Source organism: Triplophysa dalaica, chromosome 25, assembly GCF_015846415.1.
Source record: "Triplophysa dalaica isolate WHDGS20190420 chromosome 25, ASM1584641v1, whole genome shotgun sequence".
NCBI classification, from domain to species: domain Eukaryota; kingdom Metazoa; phylum Chordata; class Actinopteri; order Cypriniformes; family Nemacheilidae; genus Triplophysa; species Triplophysa dalaica.
This window is the reverse complement of record NC_079566.1, coordinates 11,359,198-11,383,303: the sequence shown is the minus strand read 5'-3', so window position 1 is coordinate 11,383,303 and position 24,106 is coordinate 11,359,198. Positions and strand designations below refer to the sequence as shown.

Here is a 24,106-nt window from a genome sequence, read left to right as displayed (position 1 = left end):
CATTCGAATTCTTAACTTTCTTTCTCCTTCCGTCATTGCTGCCTCTATCTCTCTTTTCTCCCACTGCATGAGTCACCCATTTAACAGAATGATGATTGCAGAATAGTTCAATTACTATAGATCTCAAACTCTCCATCCTTAATTGCTTTTTTACTCGCATCGTTCCCAACTCATATGAATTTCTTGCATGGAACACAAAGGGAAATCTTTATACAGTGAAAGTGAATGGCGACTAGGGATGCAACAAGAGACATAATCTGTGACTTTTAGTGTTTGGAGCTGTTGAGATGTTAAACAACATGCAGGAAACACTGAATATGAATGTTTATTCATGGAATATTGTTAGTAATATATCTTAAGTAATTTAACAGTTTATGCGAGCAAGTGTTGTATGAAGGAAATGGTAACAGTGCCATAATTCAGTTCATCTGATACCATCCCTATTACAGTACGTTTTCAAGAGTATGATTTTAGAGTTGTTGTAGATGAAATTAGTAATATGACATTTGGAATTAAAGTATGGTTACCATGGTGAATTTCTATTGGTGGTACCACATAAAGAATATGTTTTGCCATCTTGCCATGTGGAAGGTTTGTGCAAAGATCAAGGAAGAACTCAAAGGTTTTAATACAAACCTTTTCTTTCTTACTTTTTCATAATCCAAATAACTTTTATCCAAATACAAAGAATCTTTTATGAAACAGAGGTTCTTTCGATGTTAAAGGGAAACTCCAACCGAACACTTAAACTCTGTCATCATATGCTCCCCTCTTTTTAAAAAACCTGCATTTATTTCTTTGATCAGTTGAACTCAAAGAAATACATTTGAAAGAATATCAGCAACTGACATAAATGGGACATTATTGACTACCATAGTAGGAAAAATTACAATGGTAGTCAAAGCTGCCCCAGAAATGTTTGCTTTCCTAAATTCTTCGAAATATCTTCTTTGGTGTTCAACAGAACAAAAAATAATCATAGTTAATGACGCCCCAGTAACGTCAGTTGCTAACATTCTACCGAATATCTTTCTTTGTGTTCAACCGAACAACTATAGGGTGAATAAAGGATGACCCATTTTTTTTTGTTGGAGTATCCCTTAAAAGGTTCTTTATGCAACCATTCATCCAATAATGGTTCTTTATGGTGTCGTGAAGCACCTTTATATGAAAAACCACTTGCAGTCCATAAATGACTGTAAATCATGAAAGGAGGTTGATAAAATCTGAACAGAAAGTTAGATTGTCTCACCTCTGGTCTGAATGTTCTTTACATGGAAGACGTATTACTCTCTCTCTCTCTCTCTCTCCATCTCTCTTTCTCCTTCACCCCCTTTTATCCATCACTAGACTCAGTATTGATCTGAATTCATTTGTTTCTTATTGATTTAGATCTCCGCCCTCTGCTGCACTGTGCAAACACAAGGACACATAGACTGCTCAGACTGCTGCCAACACGCGCACACACACACACACACACACTTAAACACACACAATAAATCAATCACATCAGTGACACACATCACTTGCACTCAAACTATGAGAAATCATGAATTATTTCTATTTACTGTTTACAATGATCCTAAAACACAGTACAGATTAAATAATGATCACTACACAGTACAGAGAGTGAGACGGTTTTGAGAAAAACACACACACACCTTTCAGGCTGTGTAATGATGTAGTCTGGTGGTTCAGATGCTATATTGATCAGTGTCCTGATAGAAAGATTGAGAAAGACAGATACAATTAAAACTGCTATATCTTCGGTGAAACCTCTGAAGAGCATCTTTTTTCCGAGAAAGAAGAGGTTTTCAAGCATATATCAGTTTGAAGGTTTAAAATGGTGGTTTCACATTTGTTTAACAAACATTGAATGGAACTGATATTCCTTTTTTATGATTTTAGATTTAAATGCCCATGTGCTGGTGCACTTTGAAAATCTGAGATTTAAACCTGATCATTACAAAGGATTTTGGCATTTAAAAGGTGTTTAAAAACCCTAAAAGTTACTGCACCAAAATAAGATTGGATTTGCTTACATTTGGATTTGGTTTATAAAATCTTTTTTATTTCTTAAATAAACATAATTTGCGACAGTCTTTCACGTTTTTGGCATACTACTTAATGAAGAAGAATGGGGAAAATAAATGAATTAAGGTTTTCACTAGTGGTTTAGGATTCTTGGACCCTGGTGTATATGTTAGGGAAATACAATTTTTTGAGATGCTGTAACTGATCAATTTTATCTTCATTAAAAACTATTATTTTCAACTACCATTTTTTTTGCATCACATTGCCTCAGAATTGTATAGCAGAGCGTGTAAAAAAAACATTCCTTGAGCGATACAGTAAAAAATGTATGTACGAATTGAAAAAAGTAGCCTTACAAACCTTATAAATTAATTTACAGTATGGAAGATTGATTGGAAAGGCTACAGGCTTTTAAACACATCACATCATTCATCACAATGACAAAGAAGTGTATGAGAATACTTATTGTATAGTATGGAAACTCAATTCCTTGCCTTTCATCCACAGACCTTTTTATATCACTGCAAATAGATTTATATATTGCTGTCTTGGTACATTAAGCCGCAAAGCTGTTGCTATATAAACAGGTTTTTTAATAAAACTTTGTCCTGGTGGTTACAGTAAATTGTGTTTACGATAATGCAAATGAAAATTGGTTCTTTAGTCATTGTTTTAATACATTAAGCAACATGACGCTTCAAGATTTTATGTCCCTGTGTCATTTTCTGTGTTGTTTAAATCAACCCAGATATGCATTTCATTTGATATATGTTGCATAGTCAGTTCATATTTTATAACTCATCTTTCCATACCCCATAAACACCCTGTTATGTTTATTATGGTATTCAGACCGAATTTGTTGTGTGAGATTGTTCTCATTGTTGTAGGAATAGATGATGTTTATGTGGCATATGGGCGTTTCATTAATTCAGTATAAGTGTAGCCCTTAACCTGAAGACCTTTTCAACAGCAGACGTGGGCCTTGGTTCAAAAATCAGCTTTTTCTCTCTGCATTAGTTGAAGATCAGCTATATACAATGACAACAAAATGAAAACCAAGATCTGTGTGTCTTGAAATTATTATATTTTTTACATTGAATGGCCTTTCTGATGGCAGGAACGAACTGGAGCTGGAGTTTGGAGTTATTTCTTCCCCAAGACCGGAATGATGGAAGAATTGCAACACGTACGGTAATGAATCCAAACTCACTTTTTTGTTCAATCGGGTCCTGATTTCTGTTGGTTAGACGTTTTACTTTGGTTTAAATTTGATCTCTCTTTTTCATTAGAGTAATGATAATGAGTCATTTTTGCATTACAGTAATGACAATTTGCAAGCAAATGAGTTTAATTGCCATAAATATGATGTCATTATGTACAAAGTCCTAATTCTAAAAATGTGATTCTAAAATGTGCTTCATTTTTTCTTTTGATTTTGTGGTCAAATAGGATCAGGGTGTGTTCTTGGGGATTTATCTGTATCTACTTGCTTTGTTAAGTCTGTCTTTTTTTACGAAAAGATTTCAAGAAACAGAAAGACAAGTAATAATACATTCACAGATTTTGTAAATGCATTTTTCTGCTTCATTTGAACACAATTTACACACAGATGAATTAAATGAATGTGTATGTAGCTACACATCCAGACGCACACAGCTGGCACTTAGCTTCCGATGAAAACACTACCCTGGCAACCGATGGGCACATCGCCAAGCCAGCAAGTTGCCAAGCAGCGAGTTCCCATAGCAACCTGCCATTTACTGGCTTTTTGAATAAGGTATCGGCAAAGGCAAATACACACAAACACTGGCTAATGGGAAGGAGTTTGGGTTTTTGGTAAGAGAAGAATGATGAAATTATAAAGTTAAAATTTGTTTATCTACGAGTGTTTATACATTAAATACTGTTCACTTTCCATTTCTCCTTTCATTATGAATATAATTGTAAAATATAACGCACACAATTTTTTTTCAAGAGCTTGAAATTTCAACCTTTACTGGCTGGGTTAATAAGATCGTGACAAACGTGTGACCTTTTTTCCCAATGATCCATTCTGGTAAAGGCACTCACATACACACACTTTCAGGTTGGCAAAAGCTGGCACTGGTGCCACCGTGCCGCATTCGCACGTGATTGGACTGTGAATGTGAGAGAAAGAAAAATAAAGAGATTGGGGTGGAGCCCATCCAGAGAGAGAAGGAGAGAAGTCTTTAAGCATATTCAAGCGGAAAGACAAACCAAGAAAGTAAACTAAACAATAGTAATTATACGAAGAAACAAATGTATGATTTTGATGCTAGGGTGTGTGTTTTCTTTTTACATTTATTTAACTAAAAACTAAAGGTAAGAAAAGGCAAGTGTAAAAAAATGAGCTGCATAGAAGATACGTTGCAGTTTGTGTTATTATTATAAAACAAATACAACATATATGGAATAATGGTGGCACCAACTATTAAGGAAAAGATCAGCTATTTTTTTTCTAATAAAGGGTAGAATGGGAAACCTTGTTCTCGATGTTAGCTTGCAGCAAAAAATGGTTGACCTATAGTCTGAATTAGTTTTCTAGGGTATCAGACACAGTAGTTCAATGAGAAGCACATAAAGGCCTCTTTCTTTGTTGAACTGCCTATGAAAAGGATTGAAGTCTCCTCATTAAGCATGTGAAAATCCCAAGAATTTCAAAAGATCCAAATCAGATGTTTACATTGGTCTTCATGTTGCTAGAACAACCAAACCCTTTGAACAACAACACTCTGTGTGATGGCAAATGAGGCTTATACTACGTGTGTTATAAGTTGATGTTTTTCATCTCGCTGTGTGTTCCTACATTCATTTATTCTTATTTGCATTCAACTTCAGTCCAGATGTCATTACACATACGCAACAAATATACAAAAAATGACATTGATTTTTCAGGTTAAATGATGGCTGAGAAATCCATTCTTGACATAATGTTCACCAAAAAACTGTACATTTCTTAAAGCGTTTTTCAGACTTCAAGGTTGTAGCTGTGAAAATGTGTATGTCTCGGCAAAAGAAAATATTTAAAACGCATTATTTGATTGTTAAGTCATTCAGACAGGCACAAAAGGTCGAGTCGAGGATTTGATGTGGGTGGCTAACATGTCCAACAGTATAAATGAAAGGCATTACGCAGTTTATACATTTTTTATTTTGTGTTGAATGGGTTTTGTAAAATGAAGCCTGTTAACATTTTAATAAGTGTTGTCATAAGACTGATCTATTTTTCATAAGTGTACTTTTTTTCTTTGAATGTAGGCAAGTGGATCTATAATTGCGGTGATTAAACCATGTTTATATTTCTCTAAAAAAGATTTATAATAAACCTTTGAAATGTTGTATTAAACAGCTTTTACATTTACATATACAAGTATCACTTTTGTTCATTAAATATATCACCCAGTAAAGTTGGAGACAGTTTAACTAGAAGTTCTTCAAGGCCAATATTATATTCATAACATAACTTGAAGGTCATTTGTACCTTTGTATGATTCATTTAAAAGAGAATAACTAAAACCTTAAAACCCCCACTTTCCTAAGGATGAGATTTTAACACCGCTTTTGTAATATATCCTTGTCGATCATTACTTTTGATCATTACAATATTTATTTTATTTAAAAATAAAAAGTGACATTAATGTTTTATTATTTTTTTTTTTTCGTATTACTCCTTATACTGTGTGCACACTAGTAATGTTATGATACATGTTTTGCATGGGATTTGTGGCATTACATAAATTGTCCACTAGGAGGAGACATTACTTGGATGGTACGAGTGTTTCATTTGGACCTTTGAGTCAGTGCGCTGCAGGCTGAGGTAGTTGGTTGTATGGTTTTGAATCATAATCAGCCTGGAGTTAACTGTACAACCTTCTAGCTTTCCCTGCGGTGTCACCATTACATCGAGGTAAGTATCAGTAACCATCCACAGGATATAGACAAACATGTTACCCATTTCTGCCTTAAACTGAGCTGTTACATATAAAATTACTGAATGTTTTAAAAATGGCTGGGAATAGCACAGAAGGCTCTTTGTTGTTGTTGTTCATTGTATGTTTTACTATCATTAACAGGCTGTTAGTTGTCAGTAACTGCCATATGGATGGTTTGGGTGAGCGCCCGGTTCCCCTGTAAACAAGAGGGCTATAACAAATCGGTCAAGTCGAGTAAATTGCTTATTGACAACAAAAAGGTAGAGGTAACCAATATGAATGACCTTTCTCCCTTTCCAAAGCTTTGATGATCTCTTTAGATCGGAGGGACATACACACTTCAAGCAATGTTAGATTTACATCATATACAAATATATCCGCTTGTTAAAATGTGGCTGAAAGGAATAGTTCACCCAAAAATTTTAGTTCTGTCATGAAATATTCTTTTGTTCGGTTGAACACAGAAAAATATTTGGACGAATGGTTGTAACCAAATAGTTATTGGACCCCATTGACTCCCATAGTTGAAAAAATTACAATGGTAGTCAAAAGTGCCCCAGAACTGTTGGCTGTCCTACATTTTTCAAGATATCTACTTTTGTGTTCAACATAACAAAGAAAATATACAGATTTAAACAGAACAAATATTGATATCACACAATTACGTGAAACTTGTGCAAACTTGCGGTGTACACTACAGTCTCTGTATATATTATAAAAAGGAACGAGATTTTGTTATGGAGATAAAGGTTAAGGTTTTTCGATAGTTTTACAGCAAACCATTCTTCTATATCAGCATTTTTTTGTTCTTTCAACATTATCAACATTGGCACTCAATGACTTCCATTGTATAGACAAAACCACTGATACATTTCACAAAATATCTTCTTTTGTGTTCCTTTGTCTGAAAAATCCCTTCTGGTATTCACTGCATTTCAAGCTGTGATGGGCGAAAGAATTTAAATACAAAAAATGACAATCCTGACCTTATAGCTTGATGCATATAAAAAGCACTGCTTTGGATTTATTTCGCACTAAGTGTATTTCGGACAAACCAGTCTTCATTATCCGTCATCCATTATCCATTATCTGTTCATTAGCAATATTTTCTCAACCGCGAACTGCTGTTCAGACACGTACATTATAATAATTATCATAGTTAAAGCGTTTTCAGATGGCTTTATAACTTGCGAGGTCGGTATGTGCTGTTTAGTGTTTGCCCCTCAATCATCTCCCCTGCACTCTTATGAATGATAAAGGTCTCTGTTTTTTTCTGTCCCGTGGACTGTCTGGTCGCTCGCACGGGCTGCCAGCATCCGCATTGCGTTGCTCTTCTCCAGCCTGAGATAAAAAGAGCACATATCAGCACTCTCTGCCTGTCGTTCCTTAGCAGACACACACAAAGACGTTCAGACCCACGCTACAAAATACAAACTGACTTAAGAAAAAGCACACACACAAGCTCACAGAAACAGATCTATGGGAAATATTCAGGAGTTTTTTTATGTTTGATTGTATGGCATGAATTTAGCTGGTGTTTCGACAACTTAAAAGCTGACGTATTAACATCAATGCATTTTATTTATTAATATAAAAGGACATTCTGTCATCATGTGGCATCTGATCCTTTCTGCCAACTGTTCTCTCAAACTCTCCCTTTGTCTGTTTTTGTGTTTCGGCTCATTAGGTTTTGATGAGAGCTCTTAATTGTTTATTTCCTTTTCAATACAGCAGTGATTGGTTGTATAGCCTCATTGTTTGTTTGTTTGTTTGTTAAGCCTTGTGCCGTATGTACTCTTTGAATGCACAATGTGGATTATGAATATTTATCGCACACAGGCTGTTTGGAGACAGATTGGCAGACATGGTGATTATGTACTCAAGCTTCGTTTTTTGGTGACATTTTGTTAACTCAAATTGCATCATTGGTTTGTTTCCATGTACATAATATGAAGATTTCGTAATGATATACAAATGTATTACATATCTTTAAGACCTCTCTTAGAAATGCAGACCAAATTGTTATTCAAGTATAAATTTGTGCAAATCATAAAGATTCTCGAATGTTCCAGAAAGGATTTGAACTTATAATAGAGGCAAGAAAATGGGATTTCTATGTAAAAAATGATCTGTGTCAAATGCAGATGTTTGATTTGTGACCTATAAATAGTGCAGAATCTTATTCATATGACATCCATGCATTTCTTTGTTTTCAATTCTTCACGTTACGTCGTACTCACACATTGGTCGTACATACGTAAGCGTCATTGAGTTACTCCAACCTGTCATTACATCAGATCTTTCTCTCAAAGGAAAGAGTTCGCTGTAATGCGGTGTGATGGCTAGTGACACTTTTCATTACTGCAGGGTAATCACCTTCTAGCTTTTGTTGTCTGGGAGAGGTATCTCTCTCTCGCTCTTTTTCATTCTCTCTCTCTCCCTGTCTCACTGATGCTATATAACTCACAACCTCCCTATATATCCCATATGCCTCAATATCTTCCATTTCACACGCACTTTACAGCCTTTAGATCAATCTCAAGGTGTTTGTACCGTTCTCGTGTTTAAGTGCCAGACGTTGCCGTGGGGGGGTATGCTATAGACTTAACGCAGAAGAGAATCGGTGGGGGGGTGGGGTGTAGCAGAGCGAGACACCCAGGCAGAGGCGAGGCAGGGACAGTGACGGAAGGAGCGAGACTAAGTCCGAACGACCGTGGCATGCACCGACCGGGCGCGTTAATGTTTAGGTGACGTTGATTTATGATGTTGGTGGGATTAGACATGGTTCTTGTCGGACGTAATGGGAGCATAGGATGGGAGAGACAAAGCTTCAGATAATGGTGGGAGCGCACCTTCTGGATCTCACGAGTGTCAGAACGTCAACGGTAGGAGGGACTGGAAAGAGATCCGGAGCAGAGCTGCTGGGAGGGATGGAGAGAGAAGTGAAAGGGAGGTGGAGGGAACAAGTTCGCATTTGGTTTTTCCCCAACGAACAGATGCGAGGAAGTACAGGAGCTAGGATGCACGGCGTAGATTTCGTGAATGTTGTTTAAGTATATAACGTACAGATTTATGATTTATCTATACACGTAGGTTAGCATGAGCGAGTGTAGTTAACTGCAGAACAAGCATAGGCGCTTTGGGGACTGTGACGTATCGGTTTTCTTGAGTCCCACCTTCAGCTTTCTAGCGTTTATTTAGTTTGTTAACTGCAGCTAAAAACGCCGTCTTTCTCTGTGTCTCTATATTTCATTAGTCTGTTCATGGCTGCTGTTTTCCCCCACTCTTCCTTCGGCAGACAAATGCAGCCAGAATCTGGGACACCGAGAGTAACAGACAGAGGAGTACATTGCTGTTATGTGGCACTGCACGCTTGCTATACGTCCGCGACCTGCGCCGCACCGTCTTTGTTGTACGAATAACCTTACAACGGCCGGGCAGCTTTATCATATGTATTGTGCATGCTTTGATAGATATAGCACGTCCGTTGTTAATCTTTGCACATGGTGCATCACCAGCTGTGTGTTTTAGTTTAAAAGGGTTTGTTGGAAAGGAGGGCAGCCAGAGAGAGAGGGTCGAGACGGTTTGCTGGGATTGTATATCTGTCTTTCGAGTTCATTCGGTTCATACACGATCCCCGGCGTCTGCCACCTGGGGGCCAAAAATCTGCGCACTCACTTATGGCGTTGAAGCAGAGATGCTAAGCTTTAATTTCAAAGTCTCCAGGGGGTAGTTGTTAATACCCGAACGTTAAAGTGGGTTTAATGTTAAAACGCTGTGTTTGTTTTTTCTACAGGTCGCAGCTTCAACAGATGCAGGAAGAGTTTGGGCGTGATGCTGTGATATAGCCGTACGTATTCTTTTGTGTTCTTATGAGAGGTAGGTACTGTTGGATGGTAGAGTGTTTGTTTGACAATTTCAGATCAATAAACGGATGGTGGTTTAACAAGGAATACACTAAATGTAACATATTACATTTTTATTTGGGATGGTGATTAAATATTTAAAAAAGAAAGAAGTGAGAGAACAAACTAATAAAAAAACTGTGGCATAAACCTCTGTGGTCTCTATATCAGAGACCAGAAGTTGACCAAATTGAAATGGTAATTGCTTTAAAACTGCTTTACAGATACCACATCAGTGTGTTCATTTCATAAACAATGTGTTATCTCAATTTTTCCGTGTATATTAGTGACTGCACAATAAATATTTTTTGGGTCTCTATATTATTTTAGACTGGTTTTCTCAAGTTTTTTTTCCGAAGCCTTTAATATATGATGCACTTAAACAGATCTAGACCTGGAATTTTAACTTGGCTTGTTCATCTGAATACCTGTAAACAACAGTGTGTACATCTTTGTCCCTGAGACCCTTAACCTGTGATGTCTTCGAAGGTCACAGGTTAGGTCCTTGGGAACACAGCTGTATATGATTAACAGCTTGTAACATACTGCATTTATTTTTCAATGTATATGTAACTGCACACACGACACATGGTCTGTTGAGACATAAAAACAAATGCCTAATATTGGCATTATTTATGGTGTGACTGACACCTTATCAAGTCTAACAGTGTATCTGGTAAAACTGCTAATTTATAAAGACTGGGGTCTCTGTAGAACAACAAGAGGCGTTTCTTAATTATTAGGTGTTTTTAAAACAAGAAAAGTATTGTTCAATCTCTTATTGATTAAGTGGCCGAATCCCAGTTCCTTTCTCCCATTGGATGGTTGAAAAACGCATAGCCTATTTGGAAACGCCCAAATATTGAGAAATGAGGGGTGTTCAAATTGGCTTTGAACCAACAGCCGGATGACATCAAAGTACCACGAGAGCAATTCAAAAGCAAACTCCTTATGATTTTTCGAATCGCTCTTGCGGTACTTTGAAGTCATCCGGCTGTCAATTCTTGCGGCGCCGCATGAAGTCGAACACACCTATTGACTTCTATTGACTTATGGAAACGCCCAATAATCGAGAAACGCCCCTTCCATGTTTTGCAGAGATCTGTACATCAATTTATATACCGTAGTGGCCAAATGTGATGTCCAAATGTAAAATCAACATCTTTGCTTTTTCTTTTAAATACTAAAAATATGCATACAAAATAAAAAAATATGCATGTTGCTTTGGTGTGTTTGGAGTGACATTACGAAATGTGACATTTATGAAAGTTTATAAAGACAGCCCAGAAGAATAAACCGTAAACTGTAAAATTTGAGTGATCTTGTTTTTCTATGCAGTTTTGTACATGGGAATAAAACCCATATTTCCATTTTGTACCACACACCTTGTATTAATAAAAGCAAATCTTGTACAAATATGCTTCTAAATATGGCCACCAACCTCGTTACCAAGAGTCTATTTCCTTTAAGAAAATCAAACGCTGTGACTGACATTACCGTAAGGGTTAGTGTATTTTTCAATGCCACTTTCACTTCATGCTACCAGAAACGGCACAACTGATTTCCAGACTCCAGCGATATCAGCTTCAGGCCATCTTGATGCAGCTGACAGGGGACGATTCCCATTGGCTGACTTAGTGGCCTGGCCACTCAAAGTGACAAATCGAAAGCAAGCCTGGGTTCGTGACCCCTGTACATTTCTCCCAAGGCTGCGGTGCGAACCCATTCTATGAATCCATTTTAAATGCTGTCCCACCATCTCGTGCTCATTATTGTCAAATGCTGTGATAAATGTTGCCCTGAAGCAGCTCACATGAGATCTGGTGTGTTTTCTTTCTGCTGTTTAAATGAATCTATTTTTTCAGCGTGAGAGTGAACTCGAACATATAGAGAGTGCATATGTCACATTTGCTTTAATTTAATTAAATGCGGTTATATCCGTGAGTCGTGTAGGCGTTGTGAATCATCAAGCGTTGGATGTGATATGCATGTATAGTGTTATGTTGTCCTATTAAATGATCATGTCAAGCTTGTTTCAGTTCTTGCTGTCATGAGTTTTCTAAAAGCTTTTGGTATCGTTCTTATTTTACGGTTATTTATTCAGACATTCACTTATAGAGATTTCAATTTGATCTTCTTTAAGTCTTCTTTTCCTACAAGGAAATGACACAATGACCTGAAATTAATTTGGTAACACTTTAGTTTAGGGACAAATTCTGATTATTAACAAGTTGTTATTAGCATGCCTATTATTTGCATATTGGTTGTTTATTAGTACTTATAAAGCACATATTCTACATGACCATATTCTACTTCCCTAATCCTACCCAATACCTAAACCTAATAGCTACATAAATAACTATAAATAAGCAACAAATTAGTTAATGGTTTATTAATACAGAGAATTCAACCTTTAAATATAAAGTGTGACCAATAATGTTATACTGTTACTGTTCTCCCAATACACATGATCAAGTCTTTTGCCTCGTGACTCAAGTCATAACTCAAAACAGTTACGAAACGAAACAGTTTCCTTTACTCACCTTTAGTTGGATCCACTGGAAGCCCACTTGCTTTTGCTGCTGCGTTTGTGTGTAAGTCTATACGAAATACAAGATATGGAACATCGACTTTCCCATCTGGTATTCAGTGTGCATTAACAGCCATACCACCACAAATTTTTTTTGAACATCGGAAAAACTAATGTGACTGAGGAATAGGACTCAGCAAGCGGTCTCCATTATAGGCTCCACACATGCATGCAGAGTGTTTTTGTGAATCGAGTTTGATTTTGCAAGCTTATTAGTATTATCAAGCATGAACTGAAGTGATTCCTTTCCCAACAAATGTTTGCTTTAAAAGACTATTCGAAGATACATGAGAACATTTACAATGGCAAATAGCATTGAGAAAAATGTCAACATTAAATGCTGAACTGATGAGTCAGTTGGCTTTCAACCAATAATGAAGATCCAGATCCAGAATACTTGCACACCCCCAGTGCCAAAGATGGGGCACATCAGGACTTTTAGTGCAAGCAGTATTTTCACCTTACACCTAATAAAAACCTTTCTGTGGGTAACCAATGTGCTTTTAACACTAGAAGCAGGCGATCCAATCAGCATTTATGTCTATATAACTTTGTGACATAATTAACAGGAATTATGAAATCTGATTTAATAAAATACTTAAGATTTAGATTTTAAATATGTATTTGTTTTTTGTTTATCTTCTAAATGCCAATTGGCACATTCCGGTTATCACATTTCTTGGCATTAAATATCATGCTTTTATTAGATATGTAGTTTATTTCTAAGTTGGATGCAGATTTTTGTTTAAACACCTTATGTTGAGAGTTCTGCGAATGGTTTGATATTCGACAACATTGCATTGACATCAAAGTCACCAAACATGTATGGTTCAAACAGAGGTATGTATTAAACAAGAAATGTATGAATTATTTATCAATCCATTTGAACTATAATCCCCAAAATGTATGGTTTTATTGTAGTAAAAGTTAATAAATGGTTAACATATTTTGGTGGATTGACCATTTATATTGTCATTTAGCAGATGCTTTTATCCAAAGCGACATACAAAGAGTTTACGGAGCTATATAATAAGCGATATGTCATACAGGAGCAATAATACATTAGGTGCCAATACAAAGCAACTGGTTTCAACAGAAGCTAGACCACTACCTGTTGAGAGAAAGGGTAAGTGTTGTTTTGTATGATGACAATACAACAAATAATAAAATGTTTACTGTATTGAGACTATGGAAATTATTGTATCTACAAATTAATAGATCATCATTATCGGTAACCCATGTTCAATTCTCTAAGTGTTAACACAACTATTAATTTGGTTGTCAATGGGAAACTTTGTTATTGTAATATACGACAGTGACACCTTTCACCCCTTTTTACATGAAAATTATAGACTAAATGTAAATAAAGTGTGTTGCATCGAAAATAGACCACCAACTCATTTCGAAAAAATCGTAGCAAGGTTATATGTTGTATTGATTACCTTTACTGTACTTATTATTACTGTAAACCATGGTGAATATTCGTATGAGGCACGCTTCAGCGACACGCCCTCTTTCCAAAGCCCCGCCCCTAGGACGAACAAATCTATAAAGAGACAGGTGTGACATCTAGAGCACCTAATTCACTATCTCTCCAATAATATTTAATTATAAGCCCATATATAAATACTATAAATATTTATGATTCATTATAAGTGGTGCTGCGCAGACCTCTCCGCAAATGACTCCAAAGTACCGCGAGATCTTCTCGATTCGACAGCTTTGGACGTGTTCTCGCAGTACTGTGTTGTCAAACTCCTATCAGTCTGCGCAGCGCCGTGTTGTCCAACATCAGTATAATCGCAGGCGGACATTTCCATTGTCACTCTTTAGAGGTGTTTCGTAATAATTGAACGCTGGATTTCGTGTTCTGTGTTGCAGGTTGGTATTTTTCCTTCAAAAACGACACATTGCTTTAACACAGCATTGTTATTTATTTATAATCCGTGCACTCTTTGTTCTCGGGTTTGCACGCCATCACAGTAGGCGGCGATCTGCTATCAGCCTTCGGAACCGACTCTTGAGTGAGAGGCGAGAGAAAACTGGCATTGCCTTTCAAATCCTGCCAGTCGCCCGCCCGCCCACTGTCCGATGCTGTTTGCATCCAAAAACACTGTCGAATGCATGAAAAGATCCACCTCTGCAGTTGTCCGAGCGATTTATCAGTAAGGTGCGTTGTGTTTCGAATATTTTCGGGTGCCGAGCGAATGAAAGCAGTCTCAATTTCCATTGAAAAGTTGTCTTGTTCGGGTTAGCTGGCGGCTAACAGAAATCGCCAGTGTTTCACATTTTACCTGGAACCACAAAAGCTCGCGGGCTTCTCGATGGCAGACGGTCTGCAGCATCCGCGTGTCTTACTGCATGCTATAATGTATTTTTTGGTGCATTTTTACAATGGTGTTATTCTGTCAATTAAACCACCAAAGCATCCCAAATATTTGGCGTTTTAAGAGATCTCGAGGTTGAAAACGATGCATATTTTCCTGTGTTGTGATAAAGACGTGTGGACGCGTCTATATATATATGCATGAAGTGCGTATTTAAACTTCTTTGGTTGTTCTGTCTTCTTACACATACTTTCTGGAGTCTTGTTTATGAATACATAATCTAGTTTAAGAGAAACTGATCCCCCAAATTATTATGAACACTAATCCCCTCACGCCCCCTACGATCATGTGAAAGGGCTCTTTTATAGTTAGTTAGTTTAGAAACTGAATTCCTTAAAACTCATTTTATTATTAAACTTTGATAACAGTTTTAACTATACAACTAGGCTCCAACAGTACAGTGCTTATAGTTTTTAAATATGTTATATGTTGTGGCTTTGTTGGCCAATTCATTTATATAAATATAATTTGTTACATTCAAATGTTTTACATAAATATTGTTATTAATTGTTTATTGTTTGAAGGTTTATTTCTCATATGAACAGTGGATGTGTCAGGCAGCAACTCAGCATTGCTTTCCTTTTAAAGGGATAGTTCACCCAAAAAGGAGAATTCTTCATCATTTACTCGCCCTCTTGCCATTTCAAATTTGTATGACTTTATTTTTTCTGCAAAACACAAAAGACGAACAGTGACGGTACCAATTGACTTACATTGTTTTTTTAGTCTATGTATAAGAAGTGATTGGGTAGTAATTAATGAGAGAATTTTTCATTTTTGGGTGAACTATGCCTTTAATTTCAAGCTAATACAGTTTATTAATTTGTATGGAATAATAGATCAAAAATCCCTTCTTTGTGCAACTGATAAACAGATTTTACTTTTATTTCTGGCATTTCTTTAATGTCATGATGCATAAGCCTATTTTAAAGTCACTCCTGTTTCAATTGATGTTTTTTTTTTAAATAAACACCTATTCCATGTAAAATATTCCTTCAGTTTTACCCCCATCACAGTGGAGTCTGTAGTGTTCTGTAGTTTTTGTTTATATACTCAAGTTATGAATTCACAAGGGAGATCATGGAAAATAATGTTACTGACAAAAAGTATTTTAATTAAATAGATTTCTTTATCAGCTTCTTTTTATATGAAACATAATGCATCTATAAACAAAGACTGTAATAATTGCATATTATTTTATTATTATGCCCAATTGACATTTGATATCTACAGTGATGTGTCTGTTCATATTTGATCCTATCTTGACTTGCATCAATAAATTCTCTTTTAATGGATTGTTCTTTACCATTTATACAGTCTTAATATGACCTCCAAACCTTACATTGACAGCCATTATAATTTCTTTTTTTGTTCTCGACAAACAGAATCTCAGCACAGGTCAAGCAAGGGCACCAACACGATGGAAACTGAGAGCCAAGATAGTTCGGAAAGCACTCTGCCCAATGGCAGCACCCATCCAACCAAACGTGGACGAGGCAGACCGCGGGGGTCACTTAACAAGAAATACAAGCAATATATGGAGAAAGCGAGTCCCAGGGCACCCAAAAAAGTTGACTTCTTTGCCCCTGAGACAGTCCTAAAGTCGACTAAGAAACGTGGTCGACCAAAGAAGATAAAAATACGCGGCAGGCCAAGAAAGGTCCCGCTCACGCCGGAGGAGGAATCCGAGATACTTCGTAGACAGACCCTACAGCGCAAGCGAAAGTTGTCAAAACCCCTCGGAAGGCCGCGCATTCATCCTGTTGCAGTAACCCCCAAGATCAAAAGGGGAAGAGGAAGACCTCGCAAATACGAAGCCGTGGCAGGATCGCCGTCGCAAAACGATACCGACAGCGGAGATAAAGAGTACACATCTAGTGTTGAAGTTAGCATCGAAGGTGCGTATGACAACCCCCGCAAGAGAGGGAGGCCATTGGGTTCCTTTAAGAAGAAGAGGGGTCGGCCTTCCAGTTCTCCCAAGGTACCAACCAAAAAAGTCTCAGATGGCATCCCAAGAAAAAGAGGCCGGCCTCCAGGCTCCGGTTCCAAGGTAAAGATAGCAAAAGTGGTGAGTGGACCACCTCGAAAGAGGGGTCGACCCCCAGGCTCCACGAATAAGGTTAAGATCGTAAGACGGGAAGCCGATGGGACTCCACGAAAAAGAGGACGACCCAAAGGCTCCGGGAAAAAGATCACAGTTGTTAAAAAGGACATGGGAGGTGTACCGCGAAAGAGAGGTCGACCGCCAGGTTCTGGTAAAATTAAATTGTGCGTACCGGATGAAGTAGATTTAGATCTGTGCAACTTTGTTGGTACCAGTCACCATCGCAAGAGAGGCCGTCCAAGTAAAGTCAGACTGGCGGTAGTGCTCGAAAAACTCCCCTCATCATACACAGACGAAGACAAGACGGAGGTTGACGCTCCCTCTCCTAAGCGAATCTGTGACTCTGATTCTCCGTCGCAAGTTCCAGATGAATCCACAGAAGGAAATCCAACGTCTGAGGTGAAGGAACCAGAGGTTTCGGACGAAGGAGATAACACAGTCGATGGTCCAAAAGTGAACAACATAAGCGAGCAGGAGATGGGAGAAGAAATGTATTCAAAAGTGGGCGCAGGTAAATTCAAGAAAAAGAAATAAATGGACCATTGAAATTGAATTGGTATATTTTTGACACGCGTGATGTTGGTGTTGCTTGCCATGCCGGACTGTGTTGAGTACTTTTCTCCTACTTTGTAATTCATTTTGCTCAGAATCTCAGTGAGCACAATGATTGGTTTTATTTGTTCAATTATTTTGCATGGTTAAAAATGTGTCTGCATAATAATTGAAAGCATGCTAAATTGGAGAAGTTTGCAGCCAGTTGTTTTGGGAGCCAAAAAGATAATACTATAATAGTTGAATTAAAAAGTTGAAATATCACAATTAATTCGTAACCAATGCCTTGTGCCAATGATTTTAAAGCACCGGTGTGTGCGCACAGAATCTGGTAACTAAATTCAACGCTTAAATTGCACTGGCAAAGGGTTCTACTAAAGCTGTGAGAATCTCCAGCTTCTTGGAGGGATGGTGGTTAAAGGGTTCACCCAAAAATCTAAATTTAGTCATTATTTACTCATCCTCGCTTTTTCATACTAACTTAACAATTTTTATACAGTTTTCATTTCATTTTTGGGTGAACTGAAGCGCATCTGTGTAGTGGTTTTTAAGTATTTCTTAAAAATTCAGTGTTTTATAGTGAAACTTTTTGTTATGCTTTGTGTCACGTTTGTCTGATAGTTTGCTCATATGTAGGTGTTGACAGAGTGCTTAGTTTATGGCTTCCATCTTGAATGTCATTTTGCTCAAATATTGTGATTGCTTCGATTTTACGTCATTGTACCGTTTTTCAAAATGTGAACATACTTCAGTTCTGCTTTGACAATAAGCTGGTCATTTTCATTTCATGTCTGATTTTTTGTATACAAATCTTTTATTGTTTCTTTTTTTCATGTTAACCTTCTTTATTTGTGTATAAAATATAGATATCTTGCTATAAACTGTAGATCTTAATTCAGTCGTTCATACATGGTTTAGGTTTTTTATCTATTTATCATTAGATGCTGATAACATGTTGTTTTAGGAGAGATCATGCATTTAGAAACGTTAATAAAACTCACTGTTCAACCGTGATGCGTTACTTGACATTTTGTATTTCTTGATCGCAAGCATTTGAATGAAATGAGTCATCTGCTATGTTATAAGCATTGTGTTGCTTTTTCATACCAGGTAAAAAATTACTATTGATGTGAACTGTTTTGCATCTGTTCCAAATGAAAATACAGAGATGGCAAGTAAGAGCATTATCTGTTTATTAGAATAAGCACATGGTGGGCAAGCAGACATGCTTTAATGAACCACAGAAGTTAGCAGCATGGCTCAGAATGCTCAGGGAGCTGTTATTCGATTGCATTTCTGCAGCATGTATTTACAAACGAATAGCTTGCATAAAACAATACGCTCCTGAAAGCATTCAGGAATCTAATAGGAAAACAACATACACTGCTCTTCATCAGGTTTGCGTTTTTGAATGAGTGCTCGATGCAGGGGATTCGATGCTCACATGGTCTTGCATTAAATTCCAGTAAAGAGCAAATGCATTCAGTGCTGGACAATATGTCCATATTACCTCCAAAAACACTTGAGAATCTTGTCTTCTATCAAACTTAAAATCACTATGATGATGATGGTGGTGGTTAAGGTGCCCATTTTATCTATATTTAACACAAACACATGCAGCGGTGCATCCCTGAACATTGTCCAGTGCTGACGGGGTATTTGCTCCCACATGAAATATTTACAAATACATTTAAATAACTCTTTCCAGTCTATTCAATCAATAAATAACCACATTTTTTTTAACACAATCGTTCTAGTTCAATAGTTTTCTGTTGTGTATGCTGTTCTATAGCATCTGCAAACACAGGTCAGTATTTCTAATATCACGAAATAAATCCACAAAGTATGGCTTACATTAACACGTCACAAAAATACCAGTCGCCTTGTTAGTGCATTTCCAATACTGCAGTAAATCTTAGATGCTATCCTCATTTTGTATTTTTTTTCTTTGCGATGTCGCTGATCTTTTGGTTGACGTAAAGAATTAAAATGGCAATGATCAGATATTCCCCTTATCCTAAGTACAAATTTAACCTTTGAATTCACTGTGTGTGTTGTCACTTTAAGACATAAATATCATTCAGATTTTAGGTCCATACGGTAAATAAAATGTATTAAAGTTGCTTTTAAAAACCTAAATGGGTAAACTCATTTCTGCACGCAAGCAATATCTTTTAACTTTAAATTAGCATTTCTTGTATTTTTACTTCTTGAAAAATGCAGTTTGTAACTCCATAAAATTGCAACCATATCAGACCACTGCGGTCATCTCTGGGCAAAATGGCGGAGTTTTAGCATTAATGCATAAACTTAACAAACTCAAATCAGTCTTAATAGACTTTTCTCTCTATTCAGTTATGTATTGGTTTATTTGGACCAGTTCTACAAATCTAGATTATTGCATCATTTTTTTTTGGCCTAATAAGGACCAAGTCGTCAAATCCAAAACCACAGACGTTCCAAACCAAAAGAGTTTTTGAATAAGCTCGGGCACTAATGCAAAGCAGTCAAGAGTTGCAAAGGAAAGCGGTGATGGACAAAAGGAGGGAGAGGCACTGCATCAACGACTGCACACACACACACGTGGATTGAATGAAAGGCATGGTGGGGAGAGACGGGGCGGAGTTGAGATCACACAAAGCTCGCTCTCCTTTCCATGTGTGTCCCAGGAGATACTCAGTAGTAGAAGTACACTGTTGACAAAGAAAATATGTTTAACATGTTTAAAATAATAAATATAAAATATTGCTTATTCGTAGGTATCACTGAAGTGATAAGAGTGTGTACTCACTGAAAAGGACACCTATCATGATGACCCCAATAATGCCCATGATGATCATCATCTATAGAGAGAAAAAATAAAATCCATTACATAAATTCTGCTTGAGTAATTATACTCACATTTCTATACAATAATAAATATATATTAAATAAAATGAATTAGAAAAACTATTCATTTCCATGTTAAATAAATCCTGAATACACTATTAAATACATATATATGAAGATGATTTGCAAGATTTTTTTTTCAAAAATCTTAAGAGAGACATATTATAGTATTACAATAAAAAAGTTGTATTATTTGGTTATTTGTATCTTAACTTAAATTTAAACTTTAAATGGTTTATGATACTATTTGTTTCAATGTATCATTGAATTCTCATATGTAATTTTCCCTAAACCAACATCTGAAGAAAAAACATTTATTTTGTACCTTTAAACAAAAATACTTCAATAAAAAAGAGTGTAATATAATAATATGGTATAGCAGCAAAACAGGATGATTAAGATAAAGTTAAACATTCAAATAAAGGAAGTGGGTGCTTATAAACGGAAAAGGAATACGACCGAGACGAAAAATAAAGACAGGGAGAGAACAGTGAATGATTAGAGAGGGTTACATCACACGTCTCATCAGGCTTTTAATCCAGCAATGCCGTAATCCAGATTGAGACTATGAGCCACCTCCCCCCATGCCAATGCAGGGATTCGATTGGACGGGCAGCTGGTCGGCCATCTGGGGTGGGCGGTGGGGGTTGGAAGGGAGTTACAAATACTCTCCGGAAGGGAGGAGAAAGTGGGGGAGTTTATAAATTTACTCCGTGGGATGGATTGACATAAAACTGGACGGAGAGATAAAAATTTAATATGTAAAGTGAGGTTGACAGAGGGCCAGAGGAAACGTCAAAGACTTGTACAGGACTAGTTTCGTTTTATTATACATAATAAAACGTCTAGATGTATGATCTACAAATACTTCATTTATTCATTTTACTTGATAGAATATACACTCGATGCTTCATGAAGCTGAATTTCAATGGAAATGACTACTAGCATCTGAAATAAACGATAAAATAGGACGGTAGCTTAAAAATTCATGGTCATGGAGATGTGTTCTGCTTTAATGTAAATCGGGGGTGTTGCTGGACCTGCTCTGCTAACATAGGAAGGCGTCAGAACTGCAACTTGCCTAATATATCTCAAATGCTAGCACTGTGACTTATGGGTTGAGATGCGTTCGGGTTATATCCAAATGAGAATGTGGATGCATGAGTGTTGACTCAGCTTTACTCCACAAACCATCATTCATCACAAACCATTTCATGCTGGAAAATGAAGAATAACCAAAGGAAGCATCATTACAGGCACTAGAGTTAACACTAATAATGTATTCTAATCGCATTATAGCATAAATTAAAGGTCAAATATGTTTAAACATCTTGGGAAAATAAAACCATAAGTGGAATACATGGAATGCTCAAGTCTGATTGGCCGATTGCTCCATCCACCGCTCTGCCTTTCCTCAATAAGCACAGTTCTACTTGAATATTAAATGAAATAATAATATTAACACTTCATCCAGACGTTACGGTCATCAGAGGTCCTGAACGTCTGTGGACAGACGGCACAATGCATGACATTTCCCAGCACGCACCTTAGCATTCTTCCACCAGTACTTATTTTTCAGTTTAGCGGCGCTGCTCTCGAACTGCGATGCTCCGGCCTGCAGCGCATCCGCCCGGTCGTCCAGTTCTGATAGCTTCTGATCTCTTTCCAGGACCTTGTCCACATTCACACGCATGATGTCCACCACCTGAGCACATTTACAAAACATACAGCATGACGACAAGGACTCAGCCATGAATGACATCAGCGCAATGCTGAATGTAAAACTGAAAGTCTCTAAGACTAGAAATTTCTGCACATCTCCATGGACATCGGCAGTGATAGTATAACTAAATGCATTTATCAGATCAAAGAAACTATTGGATATTGTATTACACTCTTGTTGGTACCTAAATATTTGACTCCCAAGTTCATAAGTCAAGTTAGTCAGTATAGGCAGATTTTCCGTTTGTCATCAATTACATGTATAATTTCCATGATCTTTGTTGTTGACAAATTAGTTTAGTTTACCTCACTATGGTGTGTACATATATTAATAAGATGTACTTGTTTTGGCATTCTTTGTTAACACTGTAGGCTTTTACCTCATCTACTTGGGCCTGTGTCTGTTGGAGACGACGGTTGCTGGTGAGGTTGGGTGGGCCAGTGCCTCCCTCACCGTCTGGGGCTCCAGGGGCATTTGCATCCGGGGCAGACCTGAGGAAAGATGGGACAAGCGTTTGTTCGTGATGCGAGAACACCTGAATGTGCCTTCAGTGCAACTCATTCACAGACTTCATAGGCATTCACGTCCATGATGTAGTCAAAGCTACTACACAAAAGTCATTTTAAGCGGAATGCGCTTTTATCAGCTGATCCGCTGTGATTTAGATGAAAATGACGCTCGTTGCAATAGCACCTAAATTCCGACAGATGGTGCAGAAGAACGCTCAAATCGACGCATTTGTGTTGTATCAGCTGTAAACCTGTGAGAGATGCTGCGGTGCCATAACGGGCTGCATTGAAAACAAATGCAGACATGTACCACCAGCAGGTACATACAACAAAAAGATGCATGTAGCAACCGGCTTGCTTGTAAGGTATTTAAAACACTCAATAAACACAGAATACACAAAATCTGGCATTTAATACAATTTGGTTTTAAAACAGTTATAATAGGAGGCTACTCACATTTTGTTGGCAGGTGCTTAAAAAATGTATCGTCGTCACCAAGGATGCAGAGCGAGCGAGCGAGAGAGAGAGAGAGAGAGAGAGAGAGAGAGAGAGAGAGAGATTAGTAGTCAAAATCCAAACTTCCAATATTGCACAAAACCACGCGGAAACCAAAGCCGACCATCGTTTCATTTCATAAAAACGACATTTGTATATGATATCAAATATTCCCACGATGATGGGAGCGTGAGGCAATCATATACCGCGTCATCACAAAAAGTGCTGCATTACCGAAAGAGCTTTAAGCGACCAAAGCCTCGTAACACAAATCCAGTCCGCTGGCTGTCGTGTAAAGCCCTTCCTTCAGTTTTTCACGCTGAATGCGATTATGTGTCCTGTCGCGAACACGGGTTTAAAAACGTACGCAGTGACTTGTTTAAAACGACAGCATTCAACTTTGGTTAGGCGGCAGGATAACGCAGTGAATAGGAAAACATGCGCATGACTACGCGGCTCTTTAAAACGGGCAGATTAAAGCGATCACGACAAAAATAACTCCTCTCGTGTCCGCATGAAAGTCTGTGTATGCCCGAGTGAAGAGGGGAGGGTATGAGAGCGAGAGATCACGAGCAGTCTGGGTGAATGTCTCTCTCTCTCTCTCTCTCTTACGTCGCGCACCCCTCCCGGTAACGTTAACGGGACAGCACTGCGGTGGTTGAGCACAATGTGGTTACACTTCCAACCCCCTCTCAGATCTGGGATTTTAGCCGAAGGTAAGGATAGGCACAGTAAAATGGGTGTAGCCTTATGCTTTGCATCATCATCATTAAAATCCACCGGGCTCTACCTCTACATAACATGATCTGCGCATATTAAATAATACTATATCTGTTTACATACATATTTAGTAGTGCAATGCGAAATCTCTGTCTTTTCTGACGTCACAAAAAAGCTCACGAGTCTCTGATGATTGAAATGGCTACACGCAGATATATTGGTTAGCATTGGTGTGGTTTTGGCTG

General features: G+C 37.5%; 2 protein-coding genes across 5 annotated transcripts in view; one reads left to right on the top strand and one right to left on the bottom strand.

Annotated features, from left to right (window-relative positions):
- Positions 1–18,539, top strand: part of si:ch211-288g17.3 (chromosomal protein D1) — a 35,261-nt gene extending 16,722 nt beyond the window's left edge. For 2 of the 4 annotated variants that reach the window (XM_056741308.1, XM_056741310.1), the window contains 3 exons: positions 3,152–3,225; positions 9,784–9,866; positions 16,255–18,539. In XM_056741308.1, coding sequence (XP_056597286.1) covers positions 9,860–9,866; positions 16,255–17,507 — 1,260 coding nt within the window. In that variant the 5' untranslated portion in view covers positions 3,152–3,225; positions 9,784–9,859 and the 3' untranslated portion in view covers positions 17,508–18,539. Of the gene's footprint in view, positions 1–3,151; positions 3,226–9,783; positions 9,867–14,249; positions 14,364–14,465; positions 14,653–16,254 lie in introns of those variants that run through there. The other 2 variants (XM_056741311.1, XM_056741312.1) reach the window with 2 other exon arrangements.
- A 162-nt stretch (positions 18,540–18,701) lies between these two features.
- Positions 18,702–23,749, bottom strand: vamp1a (vesicle associated membrane protein 1a). Its single transcript, XM_056741313.1, has 6 exons — positions 23,376–23,749; positions 23,103–23,118; positions 22,517–22,628; positions 21,961–22,119; positions 20,317–20,368; positions 18,702–20,218 (listed from the first exon to the last, which is right to left on the bottom strand). Coding segments are annotated over exons 2-6 (342 nt in total). The 5' UTR covers positions 23,105–23,118; positions 23,376–23,749; the 3' UTR covers positions 18,702–20,201.
- Positions 23,750–24,106: the final 357 nt, after the last annotated feature.